The sequence below is a fragment of the Musa acuminata genome, chromosome BXJ2-6 (assembly GCF_036884655.1).
Source record: "Musa acuminata AAA Group cultivar baxijiao chromosome BXJ2-6, Cavendish_Baxijiao_AAA, whole genome shotgun sequence".
NCBI lineage: Eukaryota > Viridiplantae > Streptophyta > Magnoliopsida > Zingiberales > Musaceae > Musa > Musa acuminata.
The window spans coordinates 21502200-21528272 of record NC_088343.1 but is presented as its reverse complement, the minus strand read 5'-3'; the positions used below and the strand labels follow the sequence as shown (position 1 = coordinate 21528272).

Genomic DNA, 26073 nt, shown 5'->3' with positions numbered 1-26073 from the left:
CCTAATCTCCTATGCCAAGGCCAAGCATCGTCATTCAAAACCAAAAAATATATTTCATTGCAAAGATCATTGATGTCAATGGTGTATACATTATTTTGTTTTAATGCAATCATAGATGTGTTTTTGTGTGGTTTTTCAATAATGCAAGCATTAGATTCAAATTTAACAATATATCCTTTATCACACAATTGACTAATGCTCAAGAGGTTATATTTTAAACCATCAATTAACAAAACATCTTCAATATAGAAGTTGGATTTGTTACCTATGGTTCCTTTACCAATGATTTTACCCTTGTTGTTATCTCCAAAAGTGGCATATCCTTCGTCTATGCTAGTGAGCTTAAAGAATTTAGATAGATCTCCGGTCATATGCATTGAGCATCCATTATCAAGGTACCATCTCTTGCTCCTAGCTTGTGATGGTATATGTTTCTACAAAAGAGGATGATATTTAGGTACCCATTTGATCTTGGGTGCCTCAAAAACCAATCTAAATTGCTTATCATGTTGCATAGAGTTCTTTATGGTTCCTTTAGGAACCCAAATCAATTTGTTTGGACTAACCTTCTTGAATGGACAATGATAAGCTCTATGTCCATGTTTGCAACAAATGTTGCATTTATTTTGGTGCGAAAAATGTAAGATAGGGCCTTTAATGAAGGTGGCTGGATTTTGGTGAGAGATTCTCACAAATCCGATTTCACTTCTTTTATGAACGTGATCCTTATTGGTAAGGATCATGTTCATAGACTTGCTACCAACCTCAAATTTCTTCAAGGTATCCTTGAGTAGCAAGTTCTCATTTTGAATTATTTTTAAATCATGGCATTTCGTACATGGAGCTAAACTATCATTATGCTCAATTTTTAATTTATCGAAATTACTAACAAGAGAATCATGCTCCTTTTTTAACAATTTATATTTTCTACTAATTATTTTGCATTCATCAAATAAATTATGGAAAGCATTTAATAATTTATCAAATAATAAATTTGCATCAATTGAACTTAATACCTCCTCTCCAATGGCCATTAATGCATAATAAACAACTTGCTCAATGTTGGGCTTCTCTTATTTGGATGCGCTTGAGTCATCTCATGTTGCTTTGAGTGCCTTCTTCTTTGGTGTTAGCTTCTTGACTTGGGGACATTCACTTTTATAGTGTCCGAACTTCTTGCATTCGTAGCAAATTACTTGGTCTTTCTTAGGTTCAAATTTATTTTAGTATCATTTTTAAATTTATTTTTTTAATAATTTTTTTGAATTTTCTTGTTAAAAGTGTCAAGTCATCGTCAAAGTCCTCATCACTTAAGTTTTCTCTCAAGTGGTCTTCTTGAGTTCTAAGTGTCATATCCTTCCTATTCTTTGGAAGGGTGTCCTCATGCTCTTTATGAGCTTTGCATGTCATTTTGTAGGTCATTAGTGACTCAATTAATTCTTCAAGAGGGAAGTTGTTAAAATCTTTGACCTTTTGAATGACCGTGACTTTAGGGTCCCAACTCTTTGGAAGGAATCTTAAAACTTTATTAACGAGCTTAAAATTTGAAAAACTTTTACTACGTCCTTTTAAACCATTGATGACATCCGTAAAACGAGTGTACATGTCTCCAATAGTCTCACTCGGTTTCATTCGAAATAATTCATAAGAATATACTAAAAGGTTGATTTTTGACTCTTTCACTCTATACGTGCCTTCGTGAGTCACTTCGAGTGTGTATCAAATATCAAAAGTCATTTCACACATCGAAACACAATTGAACTCGTTTTTATCTAGTGAACAAAACAAGGCATTCATAGCCTTGGCATTTAACGTGAAAGTCTTCTTCTCCAACTCATTCCAATCGTTCATTGGAAGAGAAGACTTTTGAAAACCATTTTCAATAACGTTCCAAAGCTCAAAATCCATAGAAATAAGGAAGATCCTTATTTGAGTCTTCCAATAGGTGTAATCCGTCCCATTGAACATAGGCGGATGTGTAATTAAGTGACCCTCTTGGTTCCCGACTCTTGGGTTTTAATCCAATTGAGAGTGAACCTTGCTCTGATGCAAATTGTTAGGATCAAGAGCGCACTAAGAGTGGGGGGGGGGGGGGGGGTGAATTAGTGCAGCGGATAACTTTCATGATTTCAAAAACCTTGTTTCGATTAAAGTCGATTCAACTCAATTCATTTCGGAAGGAATTTGAGCTTAAAATCTAAAGTGAAAATGTAAGAGAAGACTAAGGTGATTTGTAGCAGTGTAAATCATAAAAACATAGATTTCGTAAAGTCTTCGTAGAAAGAAGATCTCAGAAGATGTTTTACGTCAAAGCAAATGTAGACGTATTTAAAGCAAAGTAAGGAGGAGAGGCAATTTGCTATAAAGGAAAGATGCTCAAAGTAAATGCAAACCGAGATTTTAGAGTGGTTCGGTCAACATGACCTACATCCACTATCGGCTTCCTCCTTCGACGAGATCACTGACGTCCACTATAGGCCTTCCTTCAATAGGCGAAGGCTAACCACCCTTTTTACAGCTTTTCTCCTTTTGACAGGCTTAGGAGACAACCCTTACAAGTTTCACTCCTCTCTTGAATAATCTCAACACTTAAAAGAAAGAAAAAGGAGAACTCTAACTTTTACAACACTTTCAAGCCTCAAGACTCAAGAGTATTTCAAGAATTTCGTTGCCCTTTCATGCAGGAAAGGGTGGGGTATTTATAAACCACAATGAGTTAAAAAATGGAGCCTAAAAGTGTCCATTCTCGGATTTCTAGGGTCTTGGCGGTACCATCACCATTACTGGGCGGTACTATCGCTTGTCATCAGACATTGAGCGGTACTACCGCTCAGTCTAAGCGGTACTACCGCTTGACAACACTCGAAGACCGAGCTCAGGCAGTACCACCGCTTGACAGGGGCAGTACCACCTCTATCAGTGATAATTGCCATCAGAAATCCTGGGAGACCGAGTCTCCCAAGCGGTGCCACCGTCGGCCAGGATTTTAGGGGCCGAATGGGCTGCTCCATTCGGCCCAATTTGGGTCTGTTAAGGGCCCAGTTGGCCCCTGATTAAGTTAGTGGGATCACCTCCCAATCCTAACTTAATCTACACTCTAACTACAACAATTAAGATATCATTACTGTAATTCGTGTTCCGATGCGTCAATCGCTCTTCCGACGAGCTTCCGGCGAACATCCGACAAACCCTCGACGATGCTCCGACGGACTCCTAACAAGCTCCTGGACTTCGCGACGATCTTCTTGGCGAGTTCTGATGAGCTTCTATGGCAAGCTCCTGGACTTCTCGGCTGGTTCCCGCATAACTTCCGATGAACGTCCGGACTTTCGACGAACTCTCGGACTCGCAACGTGATCTTGGTCTTAACTCTGGCATAACATCTACTGTATGTCTTACTGTCATCGTAGTTAATCCTGCATACTTTTCTCAACATATAGATTAGATAAACAAATGAAAATTGACTTCATCATCAAAATTTGAGATTCAACACTAACATGTATTTGTATTCTTCCACTCTACTTCTTTCTTGTCCAAAATAACAAAGGGGAGAAAGAAAATTGCTAGCTTAAATGAGAAACTTAGACATGTTAGATCTTCCAAATGCATAAATTCTTCTTATACATTTTTTGGATTATAATCTTGATCTCTTGAATTTTAGACTTGATCTTTCATTTTTTATGATTGAAATAATGATTGAAACATTGATGATATGAATACATGAAATACTTATGATATTGTTTTGACGCTTTAAAATGATATAAATTTGCTAGCTTATGAGTATCATATATGATATGATGATTGATTTATTTTTAGTATCATGCATATAGTAAGGATGATATGTAAAGTTTTAAAATTGTGCATGTTGTAAATTGGAACTATAATGATGCACAAACATATTGAAATAATGATTGAAACATTAATGTAATTATGAATGATGATTTGATATTATGCATGCAACACTTCAACTTATGAAAATGATGCATGCAATGATAAAATATTCATGATAAAAAATTATTTTAACATTCATAACTTGATTTTTTGATTATTCATCCTTTGTCATGATTTGAAAATTATTATAAAGGGAAAAAGATATACAAAATTGTATTCTTCCCTTCTTTTTGATAATGACAAAGGGGGAGAAATATTGCTAGCTCAAGATGCAAAATTTGAAAACTTACATATTCCAAAAGAAGCAAACTTGCTAGCTTGCTCATATCAAAAGAGAAGCAAAAAGTGCTATCTTCCAAATCTCAAGACGCACAAATGCAAACTTGCAAAATTTATAATTTTACACATCATTAAAATTTATGATGATTTGGTGATTATGCATGTTCTAAAATATTGTAAGATTCACTAGCTTGCATGATGTAGAACTTGCTATCTTAAACATCACCAAGAAGTACTATCTTGCCTATCTCAAGAAACAAAAAAAAAAAAGGGTTAACTTGCACATCTAGCAAAACTTATATTTCAGAAAGCAAGAGTTGCTTTCTTCAATATCTCAAAATTGCTAGCTTGCATGTTTTAAAATGTTGTAAAATTTGAATTAAGAAAGTCTGAAATTTAACAAATTCACGTATTCCGACATATTAACATTCCTAACTCTCTTCTAATAAAATCAAATTGTTCTTCACTTAAAGGCTTGTAAAAATATCAGCTAATTAATGTTTTGTATCAATAAACTCTAGGATTACATCATGATTAGTGATATGATCTCATATAAAGTGATGTCTAATTTCAATATGTTTTGTTCTAGAGTGTTCAATGGGATTCTTTGTTAAACATATTGCACTTGTGTTATCACATTTTATGGAGATATTTTTAAGATGAATCTTATAATCCTCTAAAGTATTTTTCATCCACACAACTTGTGCACAACATGCACTAGCTGCAATGTACTCGGCTTCGGTTGTAGATAGTGCAATCGACTTTTGTTTCTTGGAAGTCTAAGAAATAAGTGTGTCCTAAAAATTGACATGTTCCTGAAGTGCTTTTTCTATCTAGTCTACATCCAGCAAAATCTGCATCAGCATAAGCAATTAGCTCAAAGTTTTCAGATTTTGGATACCATAATCCTAGATTTGTGGTTCCTTTAAGATATCTAAGTATTCTCTTAACAGCTTTAAGATGAAATATCTTAAGATTAGATTGAAACCTAGCACAAAGTCCTACACTAAACATGATATCCGATTTAGTTGCAGTGAGGTAAAGTAAACTTTCTATCATACCCCTATAAGCTTTTTGATCAAAGCTTTCTCCACTTTCATCAATTTCTAACTTAGTGGAGGTGCTCATAGGAGTGTTGATAGCCTTTGAGCTATCCATATTAAACCTTTTTAGCAAATCTAAGGTATATATTGTTTGACTAAGAAATATATCATTACTTAGTTGTTTGATTTGTAAGCCCAAAAAGAAAGTTAATTCCCCCATCAAACTCATTTCAAATCTAAGACTCATACTTTTAGCAAATGATTCACAAAGAGATTCATTCGTAGAACCGAAAATGATATCATCAACACAAATTTGAATAATAAGAAAATTATTTTTAAAATTTTTGATAAACAATGTAGTATCAACCTTGCCTTTAGAGAAATTATTTTTAATAAGAAATGAAGTAAGTCTCTTATACCAAGCCCTTGGGGCTTGTTTTAAACCATAGAGAGCTTTAATTAATTTAAACACATGATTAGGGAGACTATCATTCTCAAATCTGGGAGGTTGTTCAATATAAACTTCTTCGGAAATAAAGTCATTAAGAAAAGAACTTTTAACATCCATTTGAAACAACTTAAAATTATTACTACTAGCATAGGCAAGGAGCATCCTTATAGCTTCTAATCGGGCCACAAGAGCGAAGGTTTCTTCGTAATCGATACCTTCTTCTTAGTTGAAACCTTTGGCCACTAATCTAGCCTTATTTCTAACCACGATACCGGATTCATCTTGCTTATTTCTAAATATCCATTTAGTACCAATAAGTAAATGGTCATTTGGCCTAGGAACAAGCTTCCATCCTTCATTTCTCTCAAATTGATTTAACTCATCTTGTATTGCGATAATCCATGAATCATCTTTCATGGCTTTGTCAATATATTTAGGTTTAATTTGGGAGAGAAAAGCGACGTTGGCACAAAAATTCTTAAAAGAAGAACGAGTTTGAACCCCTTTAGATATGTCTCCTATGATTAGCTCCTTAGGATGAGCATCTACATACTTCCAATCCTTGGGTAAGGATGTTTTGGAAGTAGATACATCCAAGTTGCTAGATGGAGAAAGGGTTTCATTTAAATTCAAAGCATCAAAATTTACATCATCATCAAAATTATTTTTCTTAATTTCGGAAACCTCATTCAAAACAACATGAATGAATTCTTCTATAATCAAAGTTCTTTTATTAAATATATGAAATGCTTTAGAAATAGAAGAATAGCCAAAAAAAAATTCCTTCATCGGATTTAGTATCAAATTTTCCTAAGGCATCTTTTTCATTCAAGATAAAACACTTAGTTTACAAAACATGGAGAAGTATATTTATTAAATATTTTAAAAATAATTTTCTTATAGTTCAAATTTATGTTGATTATACCATTTTCGGTTCTTCAAATGAGTCTTTATGCGAGTCTTTTACCAAGAGTATGAGTCAAAAGTTTAAAATGAGTTTAATAGGTGAATTAACTTTCCTCGTAGGATTGTAAATTGAAGAACTAAGTGATGAAATTTTTGTTAGTCAAACTAAATATGCTTTAGATCTATTAAAATGGTTTAATAAGGATAGTTCTAAGGCTATTAACACACCAATAGGCACTTTTACAAAATTAGATATGGACCATGATGGAGAAAATTTTGATCAAAAGACTTATAAGGGTATGATAGGTAGTTTACTATTTCTAACTGGAACTAAACCGGACATTATGTTTAGTGTTAGACTTTGTGCTAGATTTCAATCTAATATCAAGCAATCTCACTTTAAAACTATTTAGAGGATTTTCAGATATTTAAAAGGAACTTCTAATATAGGATTATAGTATCCAAAATCAAAAAATTTGAAATTAATTGCTTATGTTGATGCAGATTTTGCTAGATGTAGAATAGATAAAAAAAAAGCACATTTGGAATATGTCAACTCTTAGGTCGCACTTGTTTCTTGGTCTTCCAAGAAATAAAATTTTGTTGCATTATCTACAGTTAAAGCTGAATATATAGTAACAGGTGCATGTTGTGCATAAGTTATTTGGATAAAAAATACGTTAGAAGACTATGCAATTTGTTTGAAAAATATCTATATAAAATATGATAATACTAGTGTAATATATTTAACAAAGAATCTCATTCAACACTTAGAACTAAAGACATTGACTTTAGACATCATTTTATTAGATATCATATTAATAATCATGATATATCTTTAAAATTTATTGATACAAAATATCAATTAGATGATAAATCTTGACTTTCAAATAGATAGATAAACTACTCGGAAGTATCTAAGAAATTTTTAATTATGATCATTAACAATAGTCAAATTTGGGAATACACTCACCAATTTTCTTGACTCAAGCAGCAAACACTCATAAATTTATACTTTCAATCTCAATCATAATAGATGAAACAGGAAATAATTTATTCATACATTAATAGAAATAGTCATCATCAAAGCATTGAGATTATTGTCAAATCAACGTGCAACATCTATACCAAAGAGATATCATATTTATCTCATAAAAATTTCAGAAACATAAAGCTAATAATACACTAAAAATTTAGCAGAGATGATTATTTATTCATAGCTGCTTGAACAATAGTCTCATAATTATATCTTTAAATCCCTTCCAATTGTATCACAATAATATATTTAACTCCTCAAATTATCATAAACCAAGTGAAGTAATATATCTCATATTAAATAGACCTTTTTGTAAGATACATAGTCTCCAATTCTTTTTATAGTCATAATAATCATCTCCCGCATCTGATATTGATTTTCCGAAGAGTTTATCTTTATTTTGTTTTTCTACAATGAAAGTATTGCAGCATTCTTTGAGATCTATGCTGGTTCTCTTCGAGAAACTTGGTAATTCTAACATTTTCAGATACGCCAGCTATTATATACTTTGGAATTTTAATTATATGTTTAACCTTAAGAATCTAAGGATCACTTACTCTCTTAAAATTTTCGAAAGTTGCTCTGTGATAATAAGAGGAAAACCATCTTTTCCCACCTTGATGCCAACATATAATTAGCATAGTTTCCCACATCTTTTCCAACATATATATAATAAGAGGAAAATCAATCTTTTCCCACCTTGACATTAGCATAGTTGCCACCATAGATGCCAACATGGCACAAAACTACATGAGTATTAGTGTGCATCATCAAAATTTTGATCATAATGTTTTCTATTTTACTTTTTTATTACTTAAAAAAGAATTAAGAAACAACATAAACTCCTAGCAATATTTTATTTTTTATAATTAAGTGCAATATTACACAGTTCATAGGTCATGTGGGAGTCTACGTGAGAGCATATTGCCGTTTAATGTAATGAAAGAAAACTAATTTTTTAGAAAAACATGCAAGCAATATTTTATTAAATGAGATATTGTTTATTAAGTATTAGGCCAAACAAAGTATGGATCATATATATATATATATATATATATATATATATATATATATATATATATATATATATATATATATATATATAAAGGTCATGTCTTTTAGATTTTGCAACCATGAAATCTCACCATAAATGTGCGTTTCCAAGATGAAAAATACAAAGATTAACCCATTTAAAACAAAAGATGGAATAATTACTTGAACAAATACTACATACATGGATAAATTTTGTTTTGTACATATTGCTTTAGCATTTCTCTACAGAAGTACTGATTACAAATGGTTGCAGCATGTTTCCGTTTCTTGAACTGTACAAAACATCAAATATGTTTTGGCTACTAGCAGACTTTAAGTGCTTATTTGATACAAACATAAACTGGTAAGTGGAAGATATGCATCATGGTTACTTGATCTTGTTGCATGCGAGAAATAATTTTTCACATGCACGCATGTGTAAATCATTAATTTTGTTTGATTTATTTAGCCATGATATATTTGGTTAGTGCTTTCAGACCCACTCTCTCCTCCTAATATAAATAACTCAGTTGATCTTTCAGATTCATATGCATGTATATATCACCAAATTGTAGCTATAACATGGAAAGATCTAATCATGAAATATGGATGTAAATGGATCGATCGTCCACAGCAGGAACCAATTCGACTTACAGATTGTTAATCGACTAATATTGAGAACAGGAATCATTCTGGGTTGATTACGTGATGCATTCCAAACCACGGGTAGGAGAAATTATTTTTCAGGTCAATAATTCATAATTTTCCATGTAAACATAATAAAATGTATATACATATGCACATCAGGAACAAACTAAACATAACTAAACTATCATTTCTAAGTGAGGTTGTACATAGCTATTCTAAAGTAATAAAACAACCAGCGAATGCCTGAGTGGCATGTTTAGTTTGATACGAGACTTGGCATCATTAAATATCACTAAATGTATAATGGGAGAATCCTTCCCAACACAATTTCGAGTCTCTAAAATGAACAACTTACATATAAAAACATCATTCACGTTGGCATAGGGAAATCGTGTTGTGTGGGTTTCTGATGGTTCATGCACAACACCAATTAGACAATGCATATAGAAATGGAACATTAAAATAGACAAACATATTTGGTTTTTTTTAACCAAGCAAACAGCTCTGAATTTGAGAATGCCAGACAAGTTTCCTAGTAGCTCATAAAGGAAATTTAGTTGGGTATACCTGAGAAACTGAAGGGTAATATGTCATCCAAGGAAAAATTATCAAACAAGTTCCAATTATATGCATCCAACTTTCTCTCTAGACATACCAAGTCAACGGCACCTAATCTCTCAAGTTCCTCAATGAATATAAAAAATAAGAGAGTAGTTTGCAATGTAACAACAAATAATAGTATCAGATTAGCTGGATATAAACTACAAAGATAAGCAATGATATCAAAATAAACAAAGAACTTCTCTAACAGAGGGAACCAGAGTAGCTATATATGTTCCACGATTCATACCTTTGACATTTAGAACACAAATTCTGTTTTCTTAACTCTGATATCTTTTAGTAGGAAGCTACAAAAATATTCATTGGAAAGTAGAATATGCTGATAAAGAATAATAATGAAACAATACTGGACTTTGATACCCACACAGATTATTTCATCTCAACCTACCAGACCTTAATATTGAATAGTACACCAACCTGTAACATACAATATCATTGAATAAAGAAATGAAAAAGAATTATATTTGTACCAATATCAAGCAATATTTTTGATACAGGTACTTGGTTTGACCTGTAAATATTGGTCCATACAGGTGCAATCAAGATTTCAAACCTTGTTCAAAAGCATTCAAAAAAGAGAATGATCAGGCACTAGAACACATGTACCACATTGAGTAACACAGCAATCAGGTGTTAGAAGCAAGCATATTTAACTAAAGGAGGTGGGAGTATGTTAAATAGATTGGTACTATGTAAGTGAAGTACCTCCATGGTCTTTTTCAACATGCTCCACCAGTGCCACTGGATCTCTAAATCCTTTGCTACATTTTGGGCAAACATCAATTGTCACTCTATTGCCAGCTGGTTGAGAACTTCGCTGATGAGATCTCTCAGCATGCTCACTGTGTTCCATTAATTCGCCACTATTACTGCTTTCTGCAATTCCATTTTTTGCCTTCTGTAAAGCTTGTGTAGCTGCATCACTAAACTTCAACATGCCTGATTCAGCTGAGGCACGAACATTGGATACTGCATTCATTAAGCTTGCACCCCACCATGAGGAACTACTTGAACTGCTACTTTGCAATGACTTCCCTTTTTGGCTCCTATTCAAAAGACCAATGAATGGGAAGCTAGAATTCAGTTTCTTTGGCCCAGGACATTTGTGATCAGGTCCAAATCTGTGCTTCAAGCAGTGTTCTTGAGTACAGTCGCTGCATCTAATTGAGTTAGACAAATTCAGTATTTCTTTGCATCCAGGGACAGGACAGCGTCTTTTCTTGGTTGCTCTTTGGTAGTTTGAAGGGTCGCAGTCAGTATTAACGTGCAACTCCCAAGTTATGTTTGGGTCTTCATCCCGGACTAGACGAACTCCCATAGCACATAGTGGGCATATTAAAACTGTCACATCTTTTTGACTGGCATTAAGGCATTGATGACTGATATAACTCCTATGTTGCAGACAAAACACCTGGAAATATTTCAACATCATCCTAGGAACTCTGATAAAAATTGTAAAAGAAAAGAAAAAAAGGAAGCACAAATTTCAAACGGTCACAGAGACGAAAAACCTGTTAAACATATAAGCAGTAAATAGGCAAAAACTTTAAGAATTAATTCTGTGAGATATGCTAATTTGAATCAATCTGTTCTCTACACAAAATTTACTTGTAAACATATATGATGAACATAGTTGAACTCTGAACTTCCCATGGACTCTCTAGCAGAAGATATGATTTCTATGGTAAAATGTTAAAGATGGTTGATATAATTATTATCACTTAACTAGGATGCAAGTAGTTTTTAACTGGAAGGAGTATTTACTAGCATGACTTCTATCCAACAAATCTTTTGTGTACTTCAAAGATTCACCGGTACATTAAATGATTTATATTACCAAAATGGAAGAGATTTCAAAGGGTACCAAAGGCTATAAGCCTAGTCCAAGACAATTTTATTCTGATGAGACATGCTAGATCGGTCACAAAATGACCTTGTTTGAGCCACCATGCTAAATAGACTTTCCCATCTGTGGTTACGGTGGTCATCTGGAATAGGAAGTCCCCATTTGTGATGGTTTATTAAGTTCACTTCTCCTTTACAATGTTGAGCACATAAGAATCAAACGAAAATTTGGCAAGCTTAAAGCCCTCTTTCCTCTCCCTTCACTCTTCCTCTCGCACACACTTGCTCACTCTCATTTCATACTAAATCTCTCAAAAATCTATTCCAATTCTTTTCCAAAACCAATCACCCATAAAAAATGAGGCCTATTTGCTAAAGAATAAGATTGAAGTCCAAGATCCAGTCCAATTTGAACCTTGCCCGTCACTGAATGCATGCATACATGCTGGAGAGAAAAAAGAACATCAAAGAAGCAACTAGAAGGTGGTTTACTTTTCTCAAATCTCAACGGATATAGCCCAGGGCTCTTGCAACCAAAGCATGGTGTCCTTCATCGAGAAGGCTAATCTTGACATAAAACATCCCATCCCAAGAGAGATACATAACACCTATCTGGATGAGCTGATCCAGGAGCTCAGAGATTGGATTAAATTATTCAAGGTGCAGGAGGACCACCATGGTGTTAAAATAACATATGACAATTGGTTCAGACGCAAGGGTGAACAACATGCAATAGAAGGATAGTTTTTCCGTTAATGCTTCCAATAAAATCCATTATGGACACTATATAGAGCGTTTGATAAACCTATTGATGGAGATTGCACCAGAGCATGCTACACGTGGTGATAGAAAATATGGAAAATTTCAAGAAGACTGGCCATCAATTGATGGATTGTAAAGAATATTAATTTTGAAAGGGCTAAGAATTCAAGGATTAGTGACAAACGGTGATGACAATGAAGACAACAATGGCACTAGATGATGTTGCTGTAGCACAATGCTTCATATATATGGCTTTGTTTGTTTGTTTCTTTCCTTCTCTTCTTTTCTCTTTTATTCTTTGGCAAAATGTGCACCAAACTATCACGGACTTAGCTGGTTTTGCCTAAGTCGTGCGGCACCCTTGCGTGTCCGTCCGCAAAGGTCAGCCTCCCCGAAGCCTCCCATTGTCCCTTAGGACCACCAAAAGAGAGAACGGGTTAGAGAGAACGCCTCAATCGGGATCCACAAGCAAACATCTCCGAAAAACACTTCATAGACAATGCAAATTACAAACAGACTTTACAAGCTCTGAACAGTGGCACAACAAAGGGTAAAATGGTCCATTATAGACCGAAAATCTCTCGCAAGTGTCCACATGACACAACCTTTATTTACAAGCCTAAAGAGGCCACCAACCCAACTAAAGTGGGACTATTAAGCCTTCGGCCGCCCCTCTACATGTTGTACAATGCATGAACATACCAAAAGACACAGACACACATAAGCATTATATCGAACATCTTGTTTAGAAGTTTGTCCGTGACATTCTCCCCCACTTATCCCTTCGACGTCCTCGTCGAAGCCTTTGTGAACACTGCAACTCTTCGCCTTTGCTAAGTCTTCAATCTTCTGCTCCAGCTGCAATGCGCCTCCTGGCTCCCAGCTGCTCTCCACTGCTGTTTTTTTTTTTTTTTTTAGTAGTCGAACTTTGATCCGCCATGCTGCTTCAACTCGCCAATGACTCTGACTCTAGTGTGGGGTTGGCTAAGTTGTGTTGATCCTCGTTGATTCCTGCGGATCCACCAAATGAAGGAAAAGACCATCCTTACTGTGCCAGTCTCTCAAAATTTTCACATGCTACTTGAACTGGGTGGATGCTTGTTGGAGCTTTAACGAGCATCGCCTCGCAAACTTCTGAAGTTTTGGGTCCTTCCTCCACAAAATCTGCTCATTGACTCTTCTTTCAGTTAGTTGTCACATCCAAGTAGGTTCGCATCACTTCCGCTTTCGATTGGCATTTCGTTGGGAAATGAGGCGGACAATCTACTCTCAGTAGCACTGATCACCGTTGGTGAGGATTTGACAACTATTGTCTTCCATTATCTTCGAAGGGTCTTTGAACTTGTGCAGCGCTCCTCTGTTGGATAGATAAGAGAATTGGGGTACTCGGTTTCGCCCATTCTCTTAAGGATTGAGAAGGCAAAGGTTACTTGACTTCGCCCGCCTCCTCGAGGTTGTACTTCATGCATCGAGCTGGTTACTGGCTTTCGCCTGCTCTTTGCTCACACTTCTGAAGCACTTGAAGTGTTTGCACTCCTTGCGTTGAGTTAGCTACTGTGATTCACCTTCTCAATGCTATCGAACTTCTGGAATGTGGGAAGTTTTCACCCCAACTTGGAGTAATTCTCTGATAGATGAGGTCGCCTCTGGGATTGTACCATCTTCTCCATCAACCCTGCCGCCTACTCCACTGAGTAGCAAAGGTACAGCACCGCGTACTGCCTGCTTCGTTCCTTGGTCGTGCACTCTTGCATGACCCGAAGTCCTTCACTTACGGCTATCTTGATGAGAAACTTGTTGACACCGGTCTTACGAAGTTTCTTGGCCTCTGCCCTTCAGCCTTGTCTCGGTACTTGGAGATTGCCTCTGCATGCTCCACCTCCTCGGCCCCTTTCACGACAAAGCGCTCTCCCTCCGTGAGAGCAAGGGATCAATGACTTTCACGGAAGTCCCGCCTCTGCGGTACCATGGCGCTGCCATGCCCATGGCCCTACTATCCGTCTCCTCGCATCTGTATCCCTTTTCTTCACGATCAGTAGATATGTCTCCATGGCACTCCTCTAAGTCCACATCCATTCTAACTGATGCTTAATTTTGGGTAGCTAAGTCCCTCTGGACTCGTCGTCGCTTCCTCGCCCCTTTCGACCCCTTGCTTCAACACCTCTGTGTTCTCCAAGCGGTCCGTTTGGTCGATGGAAAGACAGACTGCAACTCCCATGCATGGCCTCTGCCATCACGTTATAGGGTTTGCACCGATTCTGTTCTCCTTAGCTTCCTTGGTAGCAACGTTCGCTCACTCGGCCTTGTCCTCTGACTTGCCGGGCTCCCTTAAGCGAATATGAGCTCTGGAGCAGTCCAACTCTCCAGCTGCTTCGATCATACCTCTACATGATCAAGTTTCTCTCATGGAACTCACTGGTACTTGCATTCGAACTTTTCCCTTGGTGAAACCCAGCCCCCATATGCTGATGACCAAGGTTTTCATCCGATGCAAAATTCGATGCACGCACGGAAGACCCGCCTCTGCGGTACCATGGCCTTCACTCCTTGAATCCATAGCCCTTCTTGCCGTCGTGTTGTTCACCGAAGTGGAGCTCCCAATAGCTCCCGATCATACCTCCATATGATCCAGTCCCTCCCGGGACACAGTCGTGTGTATCGCATTGCCATCGAACTGTTCCACCACGATCCGCTGCACCATGTCGCCTCCTGGTGACATCTCTATTGCATTCTGATCCTTGTGGAATAAACTCGAATTGTGAACCCTCCATGTGTGGCCTCTGCCAATACATCGCAGGGTCTCCTCCACCTTCGATTTTGTTCGCTCCTTTGGCAATCGACCTTCATCCACCCACTCTTGGGTCACACCTAGATAAAGCACCGCTCTAGGACAGTCCGTCGCCTAGTAGCTCCCGAAGTCCACCGACTTCACTGTAATTTGTGCACTATTGTCTGGATCCTGGGCCTCTGCCCCTACCAGCACAATCTCCGCTGCGCACCGCTTCCTTCATAGCAACTCAAATGGCAACACTGTGGCATATTCTTCAAGAGTACCCGCCTCTGCGTCCTCTTGCCCCGTGCTAAGGCCTTCTGTACCCAACTTCACCTCCGCAAATTGAGTCGCCTTAGTTCCTCCATCAAATGCTTCTCCGAGATAAGGTGCATGTGCCGCGAAGCTCCCTTCGTCTTTGAAACCATGCAAGATGAGTCCGCTCCGTCAGAATGAAGGACCCATGGAACAACATGATCCTACTCTTGCCTCTGCAAGAGTTCATGTCCTTGACCTCTGTCTAAGGAAAGCACTGTGCCTCTGCTCCACGTTCCAACTTCTATGCTGGCTCCCTTCATGCGGCTTGAGTACTTCGCCAAGTTACACCCAAGTTGCTCCGCTCCTCGTTTTTGCATTGAGTCGATGGTGGCCCTCGCGCCCACCATTCCACGGGTCAGCCCTCCCTTGAGTCCGATCTCCACATCGACTCCAAGTGTGCCTTCATTTGTGTTGCTTTGGGTCGCTCCCCCACTTGATCTCGCAATGCATCCACCAATGCATTCTCTCAAGCGAGATCATGCGACGACTCCTCGCCGCTTGCTCAGTCCATCGAGCTTCATGGAGTTGTTGTTTGTTGAGGTACTCCTCCTCCACATGTGAGGTCCGTCTCACATAATTCTCCCTCTGGAGAGCCGGGACTTATCCCTCCTGGATAACTGTCCCATTGGAGCAACATCTCTCTTCGTTTCAGAGACCACCATCCCCTTGGACTACTCCGATCTGCTGAACAAACTGTGCATTGTTCTGCCTCCTGCAAACGCACTTGCTAGATTGCGACTCCCCGTCAATACAGCCCCCGCTGCACCCCTCAAGGCCTAGCAACATGCTGAACTCATTGCACACTTCAGCCTCCTACGGACGTATCCTTCACATGCCGAAGAGAAAGTTTCAATGCTCCATGGCGCCGAGTTTCGGTCGCCTTGGGATGGCCACGAACATTCCATCGTCCGCATACAAGCCCATGCATGAGTACCAAATTCTTCGAGTTAGCAATTCCCCTCACCTCTGTGAGCTTTGCATAACTCTTTTGGTCGTTGAGCAACTCATTCCACCTTGGATGGTCTCATCCATTACCAAGCGCCTCGCTTGTCTTGAGCACCATCAAGTATAGTTGTCAACGTTGAGCCGTAGCTCAAACTCAGCCATCCCAACCTTTGTACGCTCCAAATTCTTCCAAGCTTGCCTGTTCTCGTGGTGCCTCTTGCGCGAAGGGTTGGCCATTCCTCTGAATGCCAATCTCAGATGCCCGCTCCTCTGAGCGACTCTTTTCCCTACATCTCCATGCCCGTTTTCCCTCAAACGATCGCGCGTGTGCTGACTGCCCTCAACGCAGCCCCGCTAGGTCCCCCACGTTTGCATGTCAAGTGTTTCTATGAGTGCTTGTCCCGCTCTGATACCATCTATCACGGACTTAGCTAGTTTTGCCTAAGTCGTGCGGCACCCTTGCGTGTCCGTCCGCAAAGGTCAGCCTCCCCGAAGCCTCCCATTGTCCCTTAGGACCACCAAAAGAGAGAACGGGTTAGAGAGAACGCCTCAATCGGGATCCACAAGCAAACATCTCCGAAAAACACTTCATAGACAATGCAAATTACAAACAGACTTTACAAGCTCTGAACAGTGGCACAACAAAGGGTAAAATGGTCCATTATAGACCGAAAATCTCTCGCAAGTGTCCACATGACACAACCTTTATTTACAAGCCTAAAGAGGCCACCAACCCAACTAAAGTGGGACTATTAAGCCTTCGGCCGCCCCTCTACATGCTGTACAAGGCATGAACATGCCAAAAGACACGGACACACATAAGCATTATATCGAACATCTTGTTTAGAAGTTTGTCCGTGACAAAACGGTCCAAGCTCCAATTGTGTGCTGCAAAATCGACTTATTCTTTCTGTGATCATCCAATCTTGATGAGTTTAAACCGATTCTAACTATTCTTGGTCGACCTCAACCATTTTTGCAACTGAACAATGTTCCATCCGTGAAATTGTGGAATCTCAATCTAGGAGTGGCTAAATTGCAATCCAGATTGGAACGATTGATTTTGAAAATTATGATCAACATAAAATGAAGTACGTGAGGCATAAAAGCAAATGATGAAAGCCTTCATTAGTTTTAAATATCATCAATTTTTCCTCTCAACTACATATCAATCAAGGGAACTCACAGAACTGGTTCTTTACAGAATTCACCAAGGCGTACACTTGAGCTTACACACTGTAATAAAGTAAAGGGTCAATACCAGACAAAACAGTCCACAAGAACTTAGCTAAGTTAGCAAAATAAAAATAGACAGTCATCTAAAAAAGTGATGACATAGGAATTAATCGGCTAAAAGAACAAAATTGATTCAATATATTACCATTATTCATTAACAATTTATGAATAAATCAAAGCTAGCACTAGCTTGTGAGCAACAAATGAAAGATTGTGTGTCATCATCTTTAATGCTACTTAAGTTGAGCCAACTCAAGTATCAAAATTAAAAAAAAAAAATTCAAGTATCAAAAGGTTTAAAATTTCGGTCCAATACTGGCCACAAGTTGCAATATTAGTATAGTAATAATATAGCAGGCAATATAGTGACTGACATGTATCACTCAATATCATGGAAATATAAATGGTTAAGGTCCATTTTAGCCCTTGTGGTTTTGGCCATAGATCACTTAAGCTCTTATGATTTACTCGTGTCTAAAATAACTCCTATATTTTTAAAAACATAGTATATAAACCCCTCATGTCAAGTATGAGTTAACAGATGTTAGAATCTGCTTACGTAGCATGTTGGCTCATAATAAACTATTAATATAATGACGTGTAATTTAGGTTTAAAAAAAAGATCCATTTTAGTCCCTATGGTTTTGATCATGGACCACATAAGCCCTTATGGTTTTGCTCGCGTCTAAAATAACCCCTATATTTTCAAAAACATGGCATATAAGCCCCTCCTGTCAAGTTTGAGTTAGTAGACATTAGAGTCTGCTTACGTTGCATGCTAACTCACAATAAACAATTAATATAATAACACGTATAATTTAAATTAAAAAAATTAAGACCATCAAAGGTGGGAGGAGGCATCGTCGTGAAAGCGACCACCAGCTGTAGCACCGAGCTACTATTGCCTAGTAAGGCATCATACGCACGCAACCTCTCCTGCGCTGATAACAAGCTCAGGAGCTTTCGGTCCTGCCTCAAGTGGATGTGCATCGACCAATCCGACGCTAGGCATGTAATGATCTCCTAGTCCCTCTTCCTCCTCTTGGGTGTCTTCGTCCCACCGCCTCCCACTTTGTCCTCTCTTGAACCCCCACCCATCACGGCTACGATTTGGTGGTCTAGCTCTCCCTCACCTCCGCCTCTGGTCTCTCCTACTTTTGCCTCTCCGCCTTCGTCCGTCACTACGGCCTCCGTCGCTTCCTCTTCTTCAACAAGATAGACATTTTTTTAAAACTTAAATTACAAGTGTTATTATATTAATAATTTATTGTGAGTCAGCATACCACGTAAGCGAACTCTAACGTTTATCAAATCAGACTTGAAGGGAGAGGCTTATAAGCTACATTTTTAAAAATGTAGGAGTTATTTTAGACACAAACAAAACCATAAGGGTTAAGTGGTCCATGACCAAAACCATAGGGGCTAAAATGGATCCTTTTTTTTTAACTTAAATTACACATGTCATTATATTAATAATTTATTATGAGTCAGTATACCATGTAAGCATACTCTACATCTGTTAACTCAAACTTGATGAGAAAGGCTTATATGTTACGTTTTTAAAAATATATGGATTATTTTAGACACGAGTAAACCATAAGGATTTAAGTGGTTCATGGCCAAAACTATAGGGGCTAAAATGAACCTTAACCCAAATATAAAATGAAAAATTTAGTTACAACACATTACAATATCAGTACTGTAATAATATAGCAGGCAGTATAGTGATATATACCATTCAATATGAATGAAAAATAACAAAAAAATAATTGGTACTAAGCCATATGGCTGGAACCGATCCTTGGTCAAACTGATAATTACAAGTTGATATGTATAGGTCGAAATAGTATTTTAAAACATTGGTTGAGATGTAATTACTAATATTGACTAGATATAAAAACATTCAGTAGAAATTCGTTGATTGGTCTTGCCATGTGCAATCAAACAAAAAGTTTGACCTCTCTAAACTTCGGAACAGTTGGTATGAACGCAATCGATAATTAACTTATTTACATGGTTTGACATCTTACATTTATTTTTAATGGAAACATATTGCATAAACCAGTTGACTGATCTGAGTTAAATGGCTGATCACCAGAGCCTCAGAATAGAAAGTTGGTGATAAACTTCAGTAGAAACATCACATATGGACATCAATTTTATCTATTATTTTGCTTTTCTATTTGGGCTTGAAGAATAATAGAGGTTGATACTGAAGTAGTAATTCTTTTCTCCTCTATCCTGAGTCTCTTCTTTCTTGTTATTTCTTTTGTCTTACTTTATAAAACACTACACTAGACCTATCACTATAAATTTCACTCAAACTTTACAATCCATCTGAAGTAGTCTCTTATTCATTATCTGACCCCTATGTCTTTATTCCTAGCATCTCATCACTTACACAGATATAACTAAACTCGAGTCTTAAGCTCATCTTCATGTGCTGACAACACATAGACCTAGTCAGGAGTTGGTATCAAAAGAGCCAACAAGCTAAAAAGGGGGAACCTGGTGCACAAGGCTCGCCCCAGCGTGGGGTCTGGGGAATGTTGAAAGAGTCAGCAAGGTCCTCTCCTTAAAAGTGCCTTTTGGTTCAGCCCCATAGGATAAAATTGTGTGGATCATAGCCAAAAATGGATAATAAACCACAAATCCCATGTGAACGAGTGATGACAATTATAACTTCATTTATGGTGGAGATGCAGGATACCAAAAACTCGCCGCTCTCCAATTGGGGGTTCTTGATGATGCCACAAAGTCTCATACTGGTCAAGTGTTGGAAAGTCAAGACCTTATAAGAGCCGGTAAGATCTCTTCTCAAGTCATCGAGTTGCATCAAGCTCAATTTCTAGACTAAAAAGATCACTAACCATAATAAGGCGTCCTAGCTACAAAGCAAACCACAATAGAAGCACCTTTCCAACCACCCCACTACCATGGATCCGAGATATTGATCCCAGATCTAAAGTTATATAGACAACAAAATGCTGAATCATTTTGTTGTTCCGGCAAATTGCTTCTGCCTTTTTATTTTATTTCTTACATTCACTTGGTATGTTAGGAACCATAAGCAAAAACAATCAAACTCAGGCCAGTTCCCACATAAAATCACCTTTCCAACCAGTCCATCTAAGTCCAATGATTAGAGAAAATCCTAATATTAATTCAATATGCAATCTTAGCCAAAGATGGAGAATCTATAACATTATCGGATCTCAGCAAGTGCGAACAATCCAAAAATCATTATTACAAGATATTTATCTTTTTTAAATATTGAGAACCTGCTGATGAAAGTTATCAGATTTTAAGAGGACTAACTACTGGTTCAACTGAGAAAATCAGGAACTAGATCCTCAGCTAGTCTGATTCACTAATTAGATTATCCATGACAAAAAATAAGATTGAACCTGCTATGTTTTCCGTAACTTGAATAAGCGGGTCGGATCGATCAGTCCATTTTTGTCATCCATTCTTGATATGCATTGATCATATCTTAAGTAGCAATAGCCAAAAGTCTTTAACACAGGGTTTATAATGACACTTCAAAAGTACCTTGCATATTTCAGTCCTTAAGTAGCTCATGTCTTTCTTGTCTGTGATACATGCATATCTAATGTAGCTAGTAGATTTTACTATAGAAAGTAGATGTGTCGCTGTACTGTGGGATGGCAAATATGCATGGAGCTCAGAAAATGTCTAAAAGTGCTACAGAATAGCTCAAATAATGTCCTAAAGTTGAATCTACACCTATGGAGCAGAGACGGCCTGAAATCTGTTGCGCAAACCTTAATGCATAATGTCGTTCGAATCATGCATGGGGCAGGACAATTAATGTAAATTGCTCGACTAACAGATGAGCTTGAATGAAAATTTGGGTATAGTTTATGAGTTACCTACACTACATCCATCGTTAGGGTGACCAAGCAAAAGGAAAAATGAAAGAAAGAGTAGCGAGGCCCAATACTTCTCAGAGCCAGCATTTGAGCAAAACATTCACAAATGAAGATCCCTCTTTTTCTTTCATCGTTGCGCAAATATGAAATACTATACTTCGTTAGCACAACATGGCCTATTATCCTAAACTGCTAAAATTCAGCACTTTAGCGTTTGAATTAAAACCTGGCCCAAAATTTAACAGCAAGAAGCCCAATTTTGAAATCAAACAGGGTGTTCTCGTTCCCTTTCGGAAAGTCTGTTGCAATAACCAAGGGCGGGAGAGAAAACATCTAAAGAAAAGAACCCGTGAAGCTTGAGTACCTGATTGCAGCGGTCGCAGGTGAAGGGCAAGAAATCGATCTGCCGGCAATCATCGACGCTGCAGTGCTTACCGAGGTCAGGGAATTCCGGGGTTCCCATCAAGAGATCTGCGAGGGACCACAGATATCAAATCAAACCCAACAGGTGACGACGAGGAGAGTGACGAGCACGGGGATTAATTGAGGGATCAATGGGAAAGAAACTGGAATTAATTCGGTTCCACCCTCTCTCACTCTTTCTCTCTCTCTCTCTCTCTCTCTCTCAGATCGACACGGCCGGTTTTACGTTCCTGTTCGACCGCGTAAAGGGATAAATCGGCTTGCCGTGTACTCCGGATTGGTGCCGGACGGCGTGCGTGCACGGTTGACCTGCGGGTGACTTGTTCTCCAAATTTACGAATGGGAGGAGGGGATGGCCGACGATTCTTTTTTATCCTAAACAACTTAATTTCTAATTTCTCCTCTCGTTGTTTTGAAAAGTAAAAGGATCATTTTTCTTTTTTTCCAAAAAAATTAAAATTAGCTAAACTATGAGAAACTTAATTTTGGCTTCTAGAAATGTGAGAAAAATGGTAAATAGAGACTCACGTAATAAGCTCCCTAATACGTTCGAAGACCAAGGAATTCCAGTATTGCCATCTATAAAATTGATTATATTTATAACATTCTAGGTGTATTTATAAATATATTTGAAATGTGCAGTGAAAACCTAATGGATACCATAAATATAAATTATTGTTTGATATTTTTTTTAAATTACATCTGACTTAGATGCTATATTGAAAATACACAAATGTTGATGCTACCTCATAATAGCATTAGCATTTTAGTATTTGTAGGATGCTAATATAATTTTTTAAATATCTTAGTATCCTATGATTTTACCTAAGATTATAAAAATATCAAAATAATTTAGTGAGAAATCAATATGATTTATATTTTTTATAAGATAAAATTTTATTTATTTATTTTTAAAATTATTTTACAACAATTAATATTATTATAATTTTTATTTATTATATATTTGGGTCATACGAAATTTATATAAGATTATTAAATTTATTTATTTATTTATTTAAATAAAAATATATATTTACTTTTGAATAAATATTAAATATATTAGAAGGATAAATTTGATAAGTGTACGATGTTACGATCAAGAGCAACACTAAGAAAGGGGAGTGAATTTAAACCTTTTAAACATTTTAGATTCATCATCAGTAGTGCTTTCCATTAAAATTTTCTCTAAAAATATTCAAATTTCCATGCCTTTCTAAGAATTCTTCATCTCTAAAAAATGATTCTATCAATCACTAAATAATCCACTGGACCTTAAAATATATATTGTACAACCATTATATCAAATATCCAAATGATCTTTTTTAGTCATGATTCTATACCACCTTTGTCATACTTCTAAAATAACCTATCTTAAATTAAAGAAAAATTCAATCATTCACAATTCAAACCCATGATTCTAAGACAAAATTTTAGGATACTAAAAGTTATTGAATCTCGGATTTTGATAATGAAACCAATCAATATGTGTTTATGTTTTAATCTATATTTTTGAGTAACGCGGGATGCTTGGATCATGATGAGACAATTATAGCAGGAAAATCATGTTGTGCCGGATGAACATGTCAAAAGATTAGACGTCGGACTGGTGGATCGGTCGACGTATTGACAGAAGGCTTTGGGTCATGGATTCGGGTATCGGGCCAAGAAGAGCGGGTATTGCGCCAAGGATATCGGAGTTGCGGAGTCAACTGGCCGATTGGACAATAGGCCATAAAGAGAGGACGATGCGCCGAAGAATCGAACGAAGCGTCGAGGGACCAATGACATGTTGGACAACTTGATTGCTTAGGAGTAATTATCTAGATCGAAGTTTTGCTTTACTTATGCAAGATTAACTACGATAGCTTGAAGATATAAAGCAAGTCTACCAGAGTCAAGTTCGATGAGTGTTCGAGAGTCTGCTGAGAGTTCGAAGATTCGTCGGAAGTGCAGCTGGAACCAACCGAGAAGGAATCGGGGACTTGCCGAAGTTTTCAGAAGTCCGCCAGAGAGATTGTTGGAGGTTCACGGAGATCACCGAGAATGTTCGGCTACTTGCCAAAGACTCACTGAATTCGCCACAAGACCGGGAGCTTGCTAGGAGTCTACCGAAAAAAATCCGAGGGTGTATCGGAAGTCTGCCGAAAGTTCACCGGAAAGCTCGCCGGAAGGAAACTTGACGTTGCCGGTTAAAAACCTGCTTAGGACTATGCCTTAATTTCGTAGTTTATATGTAATTAGGGTTAGGATTAAGGGTTAAACCTATAACCCGGTTAGGGGCTAATTGGGCCCAAGTTCGGACTGGTTTAGGCTAAGTTTGGAGCCCAACTAATGAGCTGAAATAGTCTAGGCAGTGGCACCGCTAGACTGGGTGGTGGCACCGCCCAGATCCCGAGAGTTCTAGCGGTGGCACCGCCCAGAACCTGAGAGTTCTAGTAGTGGTACCACCAGCAAACTACTGGATTAGGCGGTGGCACCGCCCAGTGTTGAATCTCGGATTTTGATGATGAAGTCAATTGTCATTTGTTGTCTAATCTATGTGTTGAGATAAGTGTGCAGGATTAACTACGATAAGAGTAAGACAAGCAGCAGGTGTTGCGCCGGAGTCAAGATCATGATCACGTTGGGAGTTCGAGAGTTCGACGGAAGTTCGGACGGTCGTCGGAGGTTCAGCGAGGACAGATCCGAGAAGTCCAGAAGCTTGCCAAGCGAAGCTCGTCAGAACTCGCCAAAGTGGATCGTCGCAAAGTCCAGGAGTATGCCGGATGTCCGCAGAAGGATCACCGAGGGTTATCGGTTGATCGACGGAAGTTGGCCGGAAACTCGCCGGAAGAAGCGATTGACGCATCGGAGCAAAGCTGCAGAAGTTGTCTTAGAGTTAATCGTAGTTAGCATGATGATTAAGCATGAAAATGGGAGGTGATCCCATTAGCTTAATCTTGGGGCAATTGGGCCCCTGAAAAGATTCAAAGTGGGCCGAATGGAGTGAACCATTCAGACCCTGATTGCACCAGGAGGTGCAACCGCCCCAGCCAGGAGGTGCAACCGCCTGGGCTGTGGGGTTGGGAGGTGCAACCGCCCCAGCCAGGAGGTGCAACCGCCAGGGCTGCGAGGCTGGGAGGTGCAACCGCCCCAGCCGAGAGGTGCAACCGCCCAGAGCTCAGTCTACGAGCTAGACTGGGCGGTGCAACCTCCTCTGCCAAGAGGTAGCACCGCCAGAGCTCAAGTTTCGAGCTCTGCCAGGCGATGCAACCACCAAGCTCAGTCTTCGAGCTCTGGCAGAGAGGTGCATCAGCCTGAGCTCAGTCTCGAGCTCTGCCAGGTGATGCAATCACCGAGCTCAGTCTTCGAGCTCTGGCAGAGAGGTGCATCAGCCTGAGCTCAGTTTGGAGCTCTGCCAGGTGATGCAACCACCGAGCTCAGTTTCGAGCTCTGCCAGGTGATGCAATCACCAAGCTCAGTCTTCGAGCTCTGCCAGGTGATGCAATCACCGAGCTCAGTCTTCGAGCTCTGGCAGAGAGAAGCAATCGCCTGAGCTCAGTCTTCGAGCTCTGCCAGGCGGTGCCACCTCTCCAGTCAAGAGGTGCAACCGCCTGATCCCAGAATTCTGGGATTTGATCGATTTGATCGTTTTGAGCTCCAAATTTGAACTGGGTTGGGGCCTATAAATACCCCACCCATTCAGCACTGAAAAGATACAGATCCACACCGAATTCTTGATCTTTTCAGTGATTCTAAGAGCTCAAATTTGTGTAAAGTCCTAAAGTTCTCCTCCTTCTGTTCTTCAAGTCTTGAGTTGTAAAGAGAGGAGAGAAAGGATCTGTAAAGGTTGTCTCCTGAGCCTGTCAAAAGGAGAGAAACTGTAAAAGGGCAGTTAGCCTTCGCCCATTGAAGGAAGGCAGCTAGTTGACGTCGGCAACCTCGTCGGTGGAGGAAGCCAAAAGTGGAGTAGGTCAAGGCTGACCGAACCACTC

At 38.5% G+C, this 26073-nt stretch overlaps 1 protein-coding gene across 1 annotated transcript; it reads right to left on the bottom strand.

The window, feature by feature from the left end:
* Positions 1–10342: 10342 nt before the first annotated feature.
* LOC103988819 (zinc finger AN1 and C2H2 domain-containing stress-associated protein 16) lies at positions 10343–22442 on the bottom strand. The gene is made up of 2 exons (XM_009407464.3): positions 22041–22442; positions 10343–11318 (listed from the first exon to the last, which is right to left on the bottom strand). Exons 1-2 carry the CDS (start codon positions 22137–22139, stop codon positions 10596–10598), a joined length of 822 nt encoding a protein of 273 aa, XP_009405739.1. The 5' UTR covers positions 22140–22442; the 3' UTR covers positions 10343–10595.
* Between the last annotated feature and the right edge of the window lie 3631 nt (positions 22443–26073).

Excerpts from the sequence above, each read along its gene's own strand:
- LOC103988819 (XM_009407464.3), bottom strand. The coding sequence starts at position 22,139 with ATGGGAACCCCGGAATTCCCTGACCTCGGTAAGCACTGCAGCGTCGAT. Across the intron at positions 11,319-22,040 it reads CCTGCGACCGCTGCAATCAG|GTGTTTTGTCTGCAACATAG; the intron begins GTACTCAAGCTT and ends AAATATTTCCAG.